The sequence below is a fragment of the Macaca mulatta genome, chromosome 5 (genome assembly GCF_049350105.2).
Source record: "Macaca mulatta isolate MMU2019108-1 chromosome 5, T2T-MMU8v2.0, whole genome shotgun sequence".
NCBI lineage: Eukaryota > Metazoa > Chordata > Mammalia > Primates > Cercopithecidae > Macaca > Macaca mulatta.
Genome location: NC_133410.1, coordinates 35,307,673 through 35,322,934, shown reverse-complemented (window position 1 = coordinate 35,322,934; position 15,262 = coordinate 35,307,673). Strand labels below are relative to the sequence as shown.

General features: G+C 35.9%; 1 protein-coding gene across 5 annotated transcripts in view; it reads left to right on the top strand.

Annotated features, from left to right (window-relative positions):
• ARAP2 (ArfGAP with RhoGAP domain, ankyrin repeat and PH domain 2) overlaps nucleotides 1-15,262 on the top strand; it is a 178,468-nt gene that overhangs the window by 149,155 nt on the left and 14,051 nt on the right. For all 5 annotated transcript variants that reach the window (XM_028848385.2, XM_028848386.2, XM_015138193.3 and 2 more), the window contains 3 exons: nucleotides 4,297-4,436; nucleotides 13,160-13,242; nucleotides 14,305-14,340. In XM_028848385.2, the coding sequence (XP_028704218.2) occupies nucleotides 4,297-4,436; nucleotides 13,160-13,242; nucleotides 14,305-14,340 (259 nt within the window). The remainder of the gene's footprint in view (nucleotides 1-4,296; nucleotides 4,437-13,159; nucleotides 13,243-14,304; nucleotides 14,341-15,262) is intronic.

Sequence of the window (15,262 nt, the reverse complement as noted above, 5' to 3'; positions counted from 1 at the left end):
CCTCTCGGGTTCAAATGATTCTCTTGCCTCAGCCTGCTGAGTAGCTGGTACTACAACCTCACACCACTAGGCTTGGCTAATTTTTTTGTATTTTTAGTAGAGATGGGGTTTCACCTTGTTAGCCAGGCTGGTCTTAAGCTCCTGGCCTCAGATGATCCACCTGCCCTGGCCTCCCAAAGTGCTGGCATTACAGACATGAATCACCATGCCCGGAAAGACTAAATTTTTTTTTCTAAAGTTTTTATTTTGTAAATTTTAGAAATGATGCATGGATATTTAAAGTTCTATCACCTTAATACCAGGAAGGTATTAGACTGATAGACCTGATACAGTGTTCTGCCATACATCTTGTGTGTACATTGTCCTTTGTAAGGCCTGCAACAATCCTTCAGGATAGGTGTCATTAGTCTTATTTTACAGGAAAAGCAGAAGCTGACACCATAATGACCATATGATGGCTAGTTGGTTTGAGGTTTCTCTTTCTTTTTGTTGTTCTTCAGTTCTCAAGTAAGCAGTTGAATATGTATCTGGATTTCAGGGGAAAGTTTTAGACCGGAGATATACTGACAAATTTATGCATGATAAAAAAGCAAATACAGATTTGATGTGCTCACAAAAAAAGTGTTTTTGTGTTACAAAAATTAGTTGAAATGATTTCTACCTGTGTCACATTGTCAGTTTTGCACACAAAATATAATTACTGTTAAAGGATCTACCCTTTTTTATGCATACAGAGCCTTTTATTCATAAGCTGCAACAAATCACAGCACACAGGAGCACGAAGTGTATTGTGCTTTTTGGCTTTGCTTTGTGTTTGTTTATTTCTGCTAAACCAGACCTAGTCTTCAATCCCCTTTTCTATCACTTACTAGTTTTTATGTCTTTGGGCAGGTCATTATAATTCTGTGAATCTTATTTTCTGGCTTGTAAAACCAGATCAAAAATTATCTAACTTGAATGTCACAGAATAGGAATCCCAGAAACACATTTAGCCATTTAGAACATGCTAAAAATAAAATGTAAAAATAATGAGAAAAAGATGAATCATTATGAAGATGTAGGTGGAAAGCTTAGGGCATGCATTCAAACTATAGAACAACATCTATTGCTGGTGGTTCTGCCTCCTCTTCTTCCACCCTGCAAGCACTGGGCCATGGGCAGAAAACTGGGGGGCAAAGGAGGAGAGCTTTTCTGATGTAACCCAGAGTTTTCCTGGGAAGGAAAGACTATCTCAGTGTCTAATGCCCCTGTCAATACAAATTAATCCAAAAACAGATTAATCTGGCATGTCTTTATACATTACACATCACCAAAAATGGATTTTAATAACAAACATTTTGTTAGGTATTTTTGATATGTTAATAACTGTGAAAGCACATTCCCAGTCTAGCTAGGTGGACCTGACTTTGAATTCTGATGACAGCACTCTTTAGCTGTGTGCCTTGGATAACTTTCATGATTATAGCAACCTGTTTCTACATCTGTAAAATGATATTGTGATTAATCTACCTGAAAGTGTGGTTCTGAGCCTTTAATGAGGCGTTCATGGAAAGGCTAGCACAGTGTTTGCCTCATGCTCCACATACACTAGAGGTGATTATATGAGTTGTTCACTAAAGGGTGCTCAGATTATTACCATTATGTTATCACTTCATGCCTTCACATATTCTGTCTTACTGACATATCCTTTGCCTTTTCCCTGTCCTTTGTGTTCCTGGGAATTCTATAATTTTATTTGTCCATCTATCACAGTGCCTAACACAGAGCTTGATAGTAAAAAAAAGTACAGTTTTGATGGAAGAATGAATAATGAAACTACTAAAGGCAAAGAGAGTGAACAGTTACTTAGTGGAGAAGAGTTTTCCCTTAAGGCTATTCTTGTGAAGTGAGAGTCAACAAGCTTTTTTCCATAAAAGGCCAAGAGTTAATGTTTTAGGTTTTGTTATCAGTAAGGTCTCTGAAACAACTACTCAGCTCTGTCCCTGTAGCATGTTCGCAGCCATAGATAGTACATAATGTGAGGCTGTATTCCAATAAAACTTTATTTTTATAGGACTAAAATTTGAATTTCATGTAATTTTCGTGTGTCATCAAACTTTTGTGAAATTTTTTTCAACCACTTAAAAATGAAAAAATTATTCTTAGCTCATAGACCATATAAAAAGAAGTAGAGGGTTGGATTTGGCCTGCAGCCATAATTTGCCAGTCTCTGAGCTAGAAAAATAATGTGTAACCCAAACTGGAGGGAATTCTGGCTTATTAGTCAATGTCCATTAGACCCATCATAATAATAGGAAAAGGATATTGTGGAAATGTGAGGGGGCCTCTCTAGTGATATGTTAGGTTTAAACTTGGATTCAATTATTGTAAAATCCCTCAGTTTCTTCTCTGACACAGCAGTGTCTAGAAAAGAACATACATTTAGAGATGGAGTTTTACCAAATATCTTATGTTCTGACCTACAGGTGAGAGCTAAACCTTGGGTACACACAGATATGAATACAGAAACAGTAGACACTGGGGACACCAAAAGGAAGGAGGAGGATAAGGGCTGAAAAACTTTCTATCAGGTGCTATGTTTACTATCTGGGTGACTTGATCAATGGAACCCCAAACCTCAGCATTACGCACCCTTGTAATAAACATGCACACGTACCCCTGAATCCAAAATACAACTTTTTTTAAAAAAGTTGAGTTTTAATCTCCTTCAGGTAGCTCTGCAGCCTTGGGAAAGCTTCTTGACCTTTCTAAGCCTTAGTATTATCATGTGCAAAATGAACATAATAATCACAATTTTTTTAGTGTTGTTATTACAGAGTATATAGGTGTCTAATAGGTAATCAATAAACTGTAGCAATTATTGCATGTTTAGATTTAGTTTTTCCAATGTTATTTCTCAAATAGTTCTGTTTTCTCCTGCTATTTCTTTTTTTTTTTTTTTAATAACTTTAAAGTTCAGGGGTATATGTGCAGGTTTGTTACATAGGTAAACTTGGGTTATGGGGGTTTGTTGTGCAGATTATTTCGTCACCCAGGTATTAAGCCTAATACCTATCAGTTACTTTTCCTGATTCTCTCCTTGCTCCCACCCTCCACCCTCCAATAGGCCCCAGTGCGTGTTGTTCCCCTCTATGTGTCCACGTGTTCTCATTATTTAGCTCCCACTTGTAAGTGAGCACACATGGCACTTGGTTTTCTGTTCCTGCATTAGTTCACTAAGGATAATGGCCTCCAGCCCCATCACGTCCATGCAAAGGACATGATCTTGTTTCTTTTTATGGCCACATAGTACTCCATGATGTAAATGTACCGTATTTTCTTTATTCAGTCTATCATTGATGGGTAAATGTTCTACGTTAGCAGTTTTGCCTTTCTTACCCTTGCCTGTTTCACATTTATAAAAATTTCTTTAATGCCTTAAAAATTTGTGAATTTGAGTCAGAATTCTTAAAGGTGTTTCCTTTTTTATCGCGTATTTGCATTGTTTATACCAGTGGGGCTCAAATATAATACAAGCCACATATGTAATTATAAATTGTCTAGTAGCTACGTTAGAAAAAAGTAAAAAGAAACAGCTAAAATTATCAATATGTTTTATTTAATATCATATATTCAATATCCAAAATACATTTAATATGTAATTAATATTTAAAAATTTGTGATATATTCTTTTTTTTTAATTTTATTTGAGATGGAGTCTCACTCTGTTACCCAGGCTGGAGTGCAGTGGCATGATCTCAGCTCACTGCAACCTCTGCCTCCCGGGTTCAAGCGATTCTCCTGCCTCAGCCTCCCCAAGTAGCTGGGACTACAGGCTAGTGCCACCACACATGGCTTATTTTTGTAATTTTAGTAGAAACGGGGTTTCCCCATGTTGGCCAGGCTGATCTTGAACTCCTGACCTCAGATAATCCTCCTGCCTCGGCCTCCTAAAGTGCTGGGATTATAGGTGTGAGCCACTGCTCCCGGCCGATATTTTGCTTTTTTTTTTTTTTTCCGTATAAAGTCTTTAAAATTTAGTAGATACTTTACACTTATAGCACCTCTCAGCTCATACTAATCACATTTTGTGTGATTTCTAGCCTGTAGCTACTTGAACAGTCCAGGCAGGCCCATATATGATAAATAGCAATACTTCAGACACATGATATTCCCAGAAGTTCATCTTAGACTTTAGTGGTAGTAAACAAGTTCGTATTTTACATTGTTAAAACTGACAATATAGAAATGTTTTGTATTATATTTCAAATAAGTAAAAATGTACCCAACTCACAAAAGTAATGCTGTACTTTACAGACCGGAGTACATTGGGAAGCATCAAAGAAGGAATCTTGAAAATCAAAGAAGAACCATCCAAAATACTCTCTGGAAATAAGTTTCAAGACCGGTATTTTGTTTTACGAGATGGGTTTCTCTTTCTTTACAAGGATGTGAAGGTATAGTATTGGAACATGCATACATTTTTATTTGTGTGGATATTAACATTCATATTTTATGCTACTCTCAGCCATCTCTCTTGGATGTCACTGCATGTAGTATATAAAATACATGGTAAGCTGATGATTTCCTTCAGCCTCTGGGATAAGATATTAATGCACTCAGTAACACAGTGAAGAATTTTATAAGGCCTTTTTAGGCACCTCAGGTTTTGTAGGATAGTGAATGACTTAAGCCCTGAAGAAAAGTCTAATATGTGTTATAAATCAGCATCTCAGTCAATAAAATTAATAGAGAATGTGTGATAACCTAAAATAAAAGGCTTCAGATTAGCTACTGGAAATTAATAAAAGGTGCAATAAAATGACCAAACCCCAAAGTTAAAATAAATGTTATTAGTATCTTTCCTATACAGTTGAATGAATTGACTCATTTTTAATTTCATATGTATTAATGTAATCTTATTGATATATCCCCTATAATTTAGTTCCCTAAAAGATCTTATTAAATAATTGTGGAGTGGATAAGAGAATTAGATATATAAAAAAGGGAGTAGATAAATGTTGTAGCTATAAAAATATTGAACTTAACATCAGAAAATCTCATTTCTGTGAAGAACTGGTTACATGAATAAGTAACTTAACCTCTCAACCCCAGTATCCAAATCTGTAATTTAAGATAGTATGAGTTCTGCATGTCATGTTGTTTTAATGCTTAAAATATATATATATATATGTTTTATATTCTCCAGGTGCAGGTTACACCAGTGTGTTCACTTTATTAAAATTCATTGAGCTAAATATGATTTGTGTACTTTTTATATATGTATTATATATACACTGCAATTTTAAAAAAGCATTAGGATAAAAAAAGCAAAACAAATATGTGCAGAGGCCCCACCTCCAGGGATTTGGTTTTTATAAGACTGCGACAGGTGCTGTTAACAGCGTTTTTCTCTAATTCGTTGAATTTTTTTTTTTTTTTTTTTTTTTTGGCTTTTAAGTTTAGGAATGTAAGTGAAAATTTGTTAGGTAAACTTGAGTCATGTGGATTGGTTTTACACATTATTTCATCACCTAGATATTAAGCCTAGTGCTTATTAGTTGTTTATTTTTCTGATCCTCTACCCTCCACCCACCAAAAGTCCCCAGTGGGTATTGATCTCCACTGTGTGTCCATGTGTTCTCATCATTTAGCTCCCACTTGTAAGTGAGAACATGTGTTGTTTTTCTATTCCGTGTTAGTTTACCAATGATAATGGCCTCCAGTTCTATCCATGTTCTTGCAAAGGACATGATCTCATTCTTTTTTATGGATGCATACTATTCCATGATCATGATGGATAAGTTTTTTGGTGTGCTGGTGAATGCCATTTACCAGTATTTTGTTGAGGATTTTTGCATTGATGTTTCATCAAGGATATTGGTCTGAAGTTTTCTTTTTTATTGTATTTTTATCAGGTTTTGGTATCAGGATGATGCTGACTTTATAGAATGAGTTAGGAAGGAGTCCCTCCTCAATTTTTTGGAATAGTTTCAGTAGGAATGGTACCAGATCTTATTTGTACATCTGGTAGGATTCAGCTGTGAGTCTATCTGGTCCTGGGATTTTTGTGGTTGGTAGGCTTTTTATTACTGCTTCAATTTCAGAACTGGTTATTGATCTGTTCGGGGGTGCAATTTCTTCCTGGTTTAGTGTGGGAGGCTGTATATGTCCAGGAATGTACCCATTTATACTAGTTTTTCTAGTTTATGTGCGTATAGGTATTCATAATATTCTCTGATGGTGGTTTCTATTTCTGTGGGGTCAGGAGTAATATCCCCCTTGTTGTTTCTGATTGTGTTTATCAAATATTCTCTCCTTTCTTCTTCATTAGTCAGGCTAGTGGTCTAATAATATATGTGTAAATTCTTTTTATAAATATAATGTAATAATAATAGCATGCTCCTCCAAAGATACCCTAAGAATGTGAACAGGCAAGTCCCAAAGTGAGAAAATGTATTAACATATATCAGAAAAAAGACTCATAACAGGAGTATAAAGAGCTCTTCTAAATCAACAATAAGAAAAACAGTTCAATAAAAAGTTTGGCAAGGATAGAACAGACATTACATGAAGGAAGATGTAGAAATGGCCAATAACCCACTGAACCAAAAGTGTTCAATATCATTATTAATCAGGAAATTAAAATTAGAACCACAAAACATTATTTTACATTCATTGGTATGACTAAAATCTTAACAGTGATAACAACCAATGTTAAAAATGATGTAGAATAATTAGAACTCCCACATAAATTGTTGGTGGAAGGGTAAAATCACACAATCACGCTGTAAAACTATTTGTCAGTTTTTAAATGAAGTTACTAACATAATCTACCCCGTGATCCAGCAGCTCTACGCAAAGCGTTTGTGATTCACAAATGCACTTGTACAAGAATGTTCATAAGCAGATTTATTCATAAAAGCTGATAACTGGAAGCATTCCAAATGTCCACCAATAGGAAAATATTCTATTTGTATAATGGAATACTACTCAGCAACAAAAATGAATATTAACACAAGTCACAACATTGGTGAATTTTTAAAACCTTTGAAACCAAAGAAGCTTGACACAAAATAATATCATATAAGTCTGTTCATAAGAAGTCTAAGAACAGGCAGAACCATTCTATAGTGATAGAAGTCAGAAAGTGTTTGCTTAGGTTGGGGACAGAATTTGCTGCAGAATTGCCAAGGAAAAAGGGTCAGTGGGTTACTTTCTAGATAGAAATGTTCTTTATCCTGTTTTGGATGGTGGTCCCATGGGGGTATGCAGCAACAACTCTCTTTGAGATTCAAGTAGTACCAAGGCAATTCCTTTAAATGTAGAATGGAAGTCAGCAGGACCTGGAAAATACTTTTTTAATATTGAATTATAAAATTCACTTGGGTAAACATTGCTTGCACACTTATAAGTGAATGGTGCTTCACTGTGTTCTGTTGTGGAGATGCACAAAGAAAGACCAGACTGTAACATCTGTTAATATGTTACAAAGAAAAAATTGTTAAGCAGCTTTCCAAAGCCACGGCTGTAGTGTTGTGTGGCTTCTGTTCAGCACTTCCTATGCTTTAATTACTATCTCTGTATATTCCTCCAGCAGAGAAGCCTCCATGTGGGCATGAATAAATCATAGTAGCATCCTGTTCTGTGTATACATTCCGTGTTTGCTTTCCTCATGGACAATGGAATGTTCAGGCAGGAGACTAATAAAACAGCCTGAATTCTGCGGCCCTTATCACAGATTCATATTATATATTGCACTTGAACCCCACTTGATATCCAGAAGGGAGTCTGTGTGGGTATCAAGTGGTTACTATCATTTACTAACATTCTTCATTTTACCCATAAAGGAATAGTAGATTTTGTAGAATTATGGGGTTATGTGATGGAACACATCAGATTTTAAGGTTCATGAACTTTACGTTTGTGCTTGTGAAAATACAGGCTAGACTTCACAGCTTATTGTTCTAGTCAAGTAGAACTGAATCTGATAGAATTTTGTTTGGTTTTGTGCAGTGGACCACCCACCTTGATTTTCAAAAGACTGATTTCTTTAATCACAGTCCTTACATATACATAATATGTTGGTTAAGGATCACTTTTGCAGTTGGCATATATAGAAATCAACCTGAACTTTTTTGTCCCATCAAGAAACTGACACTTCATTGTGTAGCAACAGAAGGTTGCTAAAAACAAATATAGTAGTTTGTGGTAGTAGTAATGACAGTGCAGTAATAATAGCAGCAACTAACATTCAAGTGGCTACTCTATGTGAAGCAGAGTTCCATACATTTTATTTGGATTATCTCATTTTATCTATACAGTTACCCCACGAAATTGGTACTCTTATTATTCCCACTATGCAAATGAAGAAACAGACTCTCAAAGACGTTACATAACTTGTCCAAAATCACATACACGGTAAGCGACGGGGTCAGAATTCACTTCCAGGCATTGGACTCCAAAGGCTCTATGCAGAAACTTACAAAGGAAATTTAACGTTTGTATTACTTTAGTGTTTTTGCTGAAGTAATTTTATGTGGAGAGAATAAGTTTATTTTTATTAAATAGCGTCAAACATTTTTAAATAAGGAAATGCAAACAATTCAGTTTTTACGGCATTTTCTCTCAAGCTGATGTACACTTTAATATCTGCCACAGGGAAGCCTGTTCATGCAGTGACTTTTACAGATACATTGTTTTTGTAAGTGAGATGAAGGGCCTCATATCGCTTAACAGAGTAAGTTTTGCTTTAAGAATCTATCTTTTTGAAAGGATCATCTTGCTCAGATTGAGCTAACTTATATAACCTGAGAGGCAGTGATAGTCTCAAGAACTTGTCTGAAAACAGTGCTCTTTAAGGATACCGAACACATTTTTTAATAACAGTAACCTCGAGTTATGGAATTATTGTCTGATTATTAAGTGTTTGAAAATTATATTTGCATATCTGTCAGAATAGATTAATGCAACTGATACTTTAATTTGTGCGTTTTGAAAAGCAGATGAGAGATTCATGCTTTTCCTTTAAACTCAAACTACGGTTATTTTCAACACATGACTTCATTTTGTTATTTTTTCATGTTACGGATCTGTCCCTATTAATATTGATGGTGAAGCCATTGGCAATGTTAACTTTTCAAGTGTTTTTATAGTAAATTATCAACAGTAAAATCTCCCAACTTTTTTGAGTAAACTGTTAGCATTTGTTTTAGTGGTTGCCATTAATATATGCGTGCTTGTATATATTTTTTAAATGATTTAGTTAAAAGAGAGGAAAAATTACAAATTGAGAAGTGTATTTAAAGAGACTTTGTGTTAATTAGAGCTGATTTATGAATGCTCATTAAGAACAAATTGGGGTAATACACAGGGGAAGATATCTTTTGTTCTGCAACCTTTCCCTGCACAGAAAATGTTAATTGTTTTCCGACTTAATTTACATAAAAGGTGAGAGGTTTCAGAGAATATTACCATTATACTGTTAATAGTGTGAAGAAAGCAAATGGGTAAAGGGGGTCATTAAAAGTTGCCTGTACTTTAATAGGCAAACTCTTTTTAGGTACCAGGAATAATTTTTTAAGCACGCTCATTTAATTGGCTAACTTAAAAACTTTACTTTGAAATGGAGTGACTGAAGCAACACATTTCAGACTTCATAATAGTCTAGTATATTGAACTTTTTGGAGAAATTCCCTATAAATTACACATACCAAAAGAGAAAGTTGTAATAAGCCAGCAGTAAAGCGAACTTGGCAAACGACATTTCCTTTTATAGAACTTTCCATTAAGATCTATATAGCTCCTCTTTATGAATATTCAGTTTCAAAATGGAAATGGAAAAAATGTGTTTCTACAATTGCTGAACTCCTCTCAAATTATATCATTTGTGTTTCTTTGACAGGCTGTGGTATAAAGTAATGAGCTTGCATGCCAGGAGTGACTTGGGCAGTCAATTACCTCAGACTCTCAAACTACTTATTACCAAAAGTTTTTCAAAATGTAGGCAGTCTTGAAATCATCAATGTCCTGTGTAAATCAAGACTATCTGGTTCAGGCACAGTGTTTCTCATTCTCAAATATGCAAGTCCTATCTTCCACATACTGCTAGAGTTGCAGCCAACCCTGCTGCCTCAGTCGGGACTGCTTCTGAGGGAACAGCAATCTAAATTATGGAAAGAAACACAAACCTTGGTTGTAATTTGATTTAACCTCTGACACAGGTGACTAGGAGTCACCTATACTGCATACATTCCTCATAGCTCTCCTCTCCTTGAATATACCCTACTGTGGACACTTAGTACCTTACAAAGCTACCTCATACTAGACAGTTCAAATTGTTAAAATGTTCTTCCTTAAAATTCAGCAAATTGCCGGGCGTGGTGGCTCACGCCTGTAATCCCAGCACTTTGGGAGGCCAAGGCGGGTGAATCACGAAGTCAGGAGATCGAGACCATCCTAACTAACACGGTGAAACCCCGTCTCTACTAAAAATACAAAAAGTTAGTCAGGCGTGGTGGCGGGCACCTGTAGTCCCAGCTACTCGGGAGGCTGAGGCAGGAGAATGGCTTGAACCTGGGAGGCGGAGCTTGCACTGAGCCGAGATTGCACCACTACACTCCAGCCTGCGCGACAGAGTGAGACTCTGTCTCAAAAAACAAAACAAAACAAAAAAATTCAGCAAATTATCAGGCTACAGAATCAAAATCCAAAGATCCAGTTGGATTTAAAAGAGAAAAATGCATAAACTGCTTGAAAACAGCCTTAAGAAGTGGAGGCTTATGTGAAGAAAACTATAGAACTTCTCTGATAGGAGAAAAATTGATGTTAAATCTGCTAATGTTGATTTATAGGTTTAATGCCATTATTTTCAAGTTTGCAAAGAAAATTGCTTTTATAACTTTTCAAAAATATTTGACAATTAACTTCAAAGGATAAATAGATAAGAATAATTTGAAGATATTTTGGGAGATAAGTAAAATGAATTTGAATTATTTTTCCATCCAACTATTAAGATATACAGTAAAACTAAGATACTTAAATATTATAATCCTTGTATAAAAGTGAACAAGGAGCAATGGTACCATAAATTCAGGTAAAAATTATATGTTAGAATTTAATTTTAATAAATATGCCACAAAACATTCATGTCTAAAGGGATGTTTGTTCAATAAATTGGGGGTAGAATATTGTCAACAAAAAATTTAAGTCTAACATCATTTATACTGCATATAAAAAAAATGTATTCCAGATTGACAAAAGATTTAAATCCTAAAAAAAACAACCCTTAAAGCTACAAGACCATGGAATTGAATATTTATCAGCTGTGTGAGAACACTTTAAACTTAAGCAAACGTTAAGAAAGCACACCCTAAAAGGCCATTATGTTTGACTTATTAAAAATAAGGTAAACAATGAGCTAGGTTAAGGCAAAGAGCAATTTGGATAGAATATTTCATTTAAAAAGACAAATTTCGTATTAAATACATAAAGAACTAGTACAAACAAATAAGTAAAGACATCAATAAACTGTTTACCACATCAAAACTGCAAATGGCTAGCAAATACATAAATACACACTTAACATTTGTGTTACCTTAGTGTTTTTGATAGGGTAAATAAATGTACCCTATCAGTTTAGACAAGATTTTTTTTCTGAATCATACTCTTAGCCTATGACTCAGTGGTTAAATTTCTAGAAATCTAGCCATAAGGGGAAAAATTTTAAATATGTTTTTATAAACATATTATCTACAATGATAATAATAGTGAACTTCAACTGATAATAGTGATTAGGAATAAATTCACCATGTAAATTCCAGCTCTTTGGTCATCACAGCATTATTTCTGACCATCTTCCTGGTTACTTTTCCTCTGTATTTCTTTTATATCCTCCTAACCTATTTGCTTTATGAAACTAATTTTTAATTTTATGAGCATATATTCCTCCTTTTTCCATTTTGACTGCTTTCTGAGTATTGAGAGGGGGTGTAAAGAAAATATAATTGCTCCAGGGCCAACTGTAAATTTTTAATAGTCTGTTTTAATTTGGATAGTTTTCATTAATTTGGATATTTGAGATACCTCAATATGTGTTCATATATATTCATGAGTCTGTTTTCCATAATTCCGAAATCCAAAAAGTATAGAAAATCCCAACTCATTTGTTGGCAAAATCTGACCCAAAACAATACGAAGATATATATAGCCTTTATCTTGAAAATATGAGTATGTTTGAATACAGGGTACTGTCCCAGTCAACATTGGTGATGGGAAGTTACGAAACATATGGCATATACATTGTATTATATTTTTAAAATATGAAAAATCACTTCTGATGTGATTTGGTCAGGGTCCTCTAGAGGGACAGAACTAATAGGATAGATGTATCTATGAAGGGGGGTTAAGGAGTATTGACTCCTACAATCACAAGGTGAAGTCCCACAATGGGCCGTCTGCCAGCTGAGGAGCAAGGAAGCCAGTAGTGGCTCAGTCTGAGTTCCAAAACCTCGTAAGGAGGCCAACAGTGAAGCCTTCAGTCTGGGACTGAAGGCCGAGAGCCCCTGGCAAACTGCTGGTGTAAGTCTAAGAGTCCAAAAGCTGAAGAACTTGGAGTCTGATGTTCAAGGGCAGGAAGCATCCAGCACAGAGAAGGATGAAGGCCCGAAGACTTAGCAAGTCTGCTCTTCCATCTTCTCCTGCCTAATTTATTCTAGCCACATTGGCAGCTGATTAGATGGTGCTGACCCAGATTGAGGAAGGGTCTGCCTCTCTCAGTCCACTGACTCAAAGGTCAGTTTCCTTTGACAACACACTCACAGACACACCCAGGAACAATACTTGGCATCCTTCAATCTAATCAAGTCTGCACTCAGTATTAACCATGACATGATGCACATCTGACCCCAAGTGTTTTTGAATCAAGAATTATAGAGCCATGTGCATGGCTCTATAATATATACAGGTGTACACATATATAACATGCATATATCCAACATTATCAATATGTATTTGATTGTATTATAAATCAAAAGAGTCTTCATTTACTAAACTCATGAAATGTACGTTTTATGAAACATTGAGAAACTAAACAATTCTAAACCCAATCATTAATGCTCAAAGAAAATGTAAGGAAATGTGTAAATCCATTTAATTACAAATTATTTTGTTTTCCTTACAGAGTAGTAAACATGACAAAATGTTTTCTGTCAGTTCCGTGAAGTTTTATCGTGGAGTGAAAAAGAAAATGAAGCCTCCAACAAGGTACAGTTTGAAAGGAAAGTAATGAAAGGAAAAAAATGATGGGAAAACATGTCTGTGTAAGGATTTAGGGATCAGTGGCATTAGTCTAACTTTTTAGTAAGTAAGTTTTAGGCAATTTTTTTTTTAAGTGGCTTCCCCTGTCACAGGGTTCTTACGGCAGATCAAGGAACTAGTATGAGTAGATAAGGAGGGATGATGTTCCCACTGAGACCAAGATCCTTGGTGATTGCAGTCTCTCTATGTAAAGTAAGAAATCCCAGGGGGGCCCTGTCTGTTGGGAAGTACATGGCTTCCTCTGCATCTCATTCCCTGAGCTGTCACATCACAACCTGAGGGCAAGTCTACACACAGGAAAGCAAATGCTGCCCTCCAGCTTCCTGATGCTTGGCTTCTACAATGTTTTGATTCTGGCTCTGTAATTTTCCCTTTTGTACTATACTGACTTTGGTACTGAAAACCCATAGCATGTAAGTGGTAGAGAGGAGGTGGGCGCCTCCTACAGATTGTGTGCCTCTTTAACACTTCATGTACCCCAGCATTTGGTTTACACCACAATATCTTACCACAGATTACTTTGATTAGCTAATAAATGTTTGCACTAATAATTAGTATCATGAACATCATTTATACGTGCTTGCTTCTGAGATTTTGTTGCCGAAAGTTTCTTCACTTTTTCCTTCATACTCAGTTTCTAAGCCTAGCGCATATACCTGTGTTTTAATAGGCATGTTCTTTAATTTCCCCCAGGAACAGTACGTACGTCTCTCTGTATTATCTTATTTCAGTCATTTGGCCTTATTCAGTTAAGAGTATCTTCTCAGAGACGTCTCCTCTCTGCCCCATGTCATCACAAGCCTCCTTCCCTCTATATAAATGTGTAGACAGATCCCTTAGCATTTAGCGTTCACCTCTAGCTAAGTCCAGCACATTGAATCATCACTTGTGGAAGTCTATACATTCCCACCATTAAATCTCATCTCCTTAGCATCTAATCCTGTTTTCTGCCTTGTAAAATGTATCATTTTTAATTTATGTGTGTGTTTTTTTTTCTATGTGATGCAGTTGGGGATTGACCGCATATTCTGAGAAACATCACTGGTAAGTTAACAGCTGACAACTTTTGGACATAATATATTGGTGACAATTTCAGGAAAAGAGTAATTTCAGATAGAGCTACAGACAGAAAGTGTTTTGCCTAAATGAAACTAGGGTTGTTTGTAAAGACTTTGAGCCTAAGAAGAGGAAAATAGATTTGTATCAGGGTTCAAGTTCCATGTATCCTATTTGTCAATGCCTCTGAAGTGAAACTGCATCTGATTTCTTCCATAGTTATTAAGAGTGTGGAATTCAGCTTTTATGAGATAAGTAGGTGATAGTTTTTAAAAAGAATAAGAACTAGCAAAAATCAGATTTATGACAACCATATATCCTGCTTTCAACCCTGTTCTTTCTATATATGTACTTTTTGCCATATACTGTTACAAGTATCTACCAGTATTTCTAGAGATTGTACTAGGTATTGCCTTCTCTTCACCTCCCTGTGTCTAATCAGTGACTGAGCCACATGTGATCTGCCTCTTCCTTGTGCCCCTCATCCACCTACATCCGTCTACCCTCAGGGCCAGGCCTTCATTGATCTGCCCGGATTATTCCAGGAGTCCTAAGTGCTCTTCAGGCCTCTGCTTTGCTTTTGTTTTGGCATACATTCTCCACCTCTCCATTGAGGAGTGTTTTCTATGCCGTACTATGTATCTCTCCTGCTTTAAAACTTCTGTGAATTCTTTCACCTATAGGGTCAAGCACACAATTGTTGTGTGGCATGCAAGGCTGTATATGACTCTGCCAACTTCATCTCCCACAGCTTTTCTTTTTCACTTAATGACAAAACAAGCATCTATCTTTATTCCCCACGCATTCCTTGCTGTTTCAGATCTGCATGTGTGATGTACATGGTGCCTCTACTATACCTTTGTTCATACTTTTCGCTTCTCCTTCCTTTCATACTTTCATTCTCCCCATG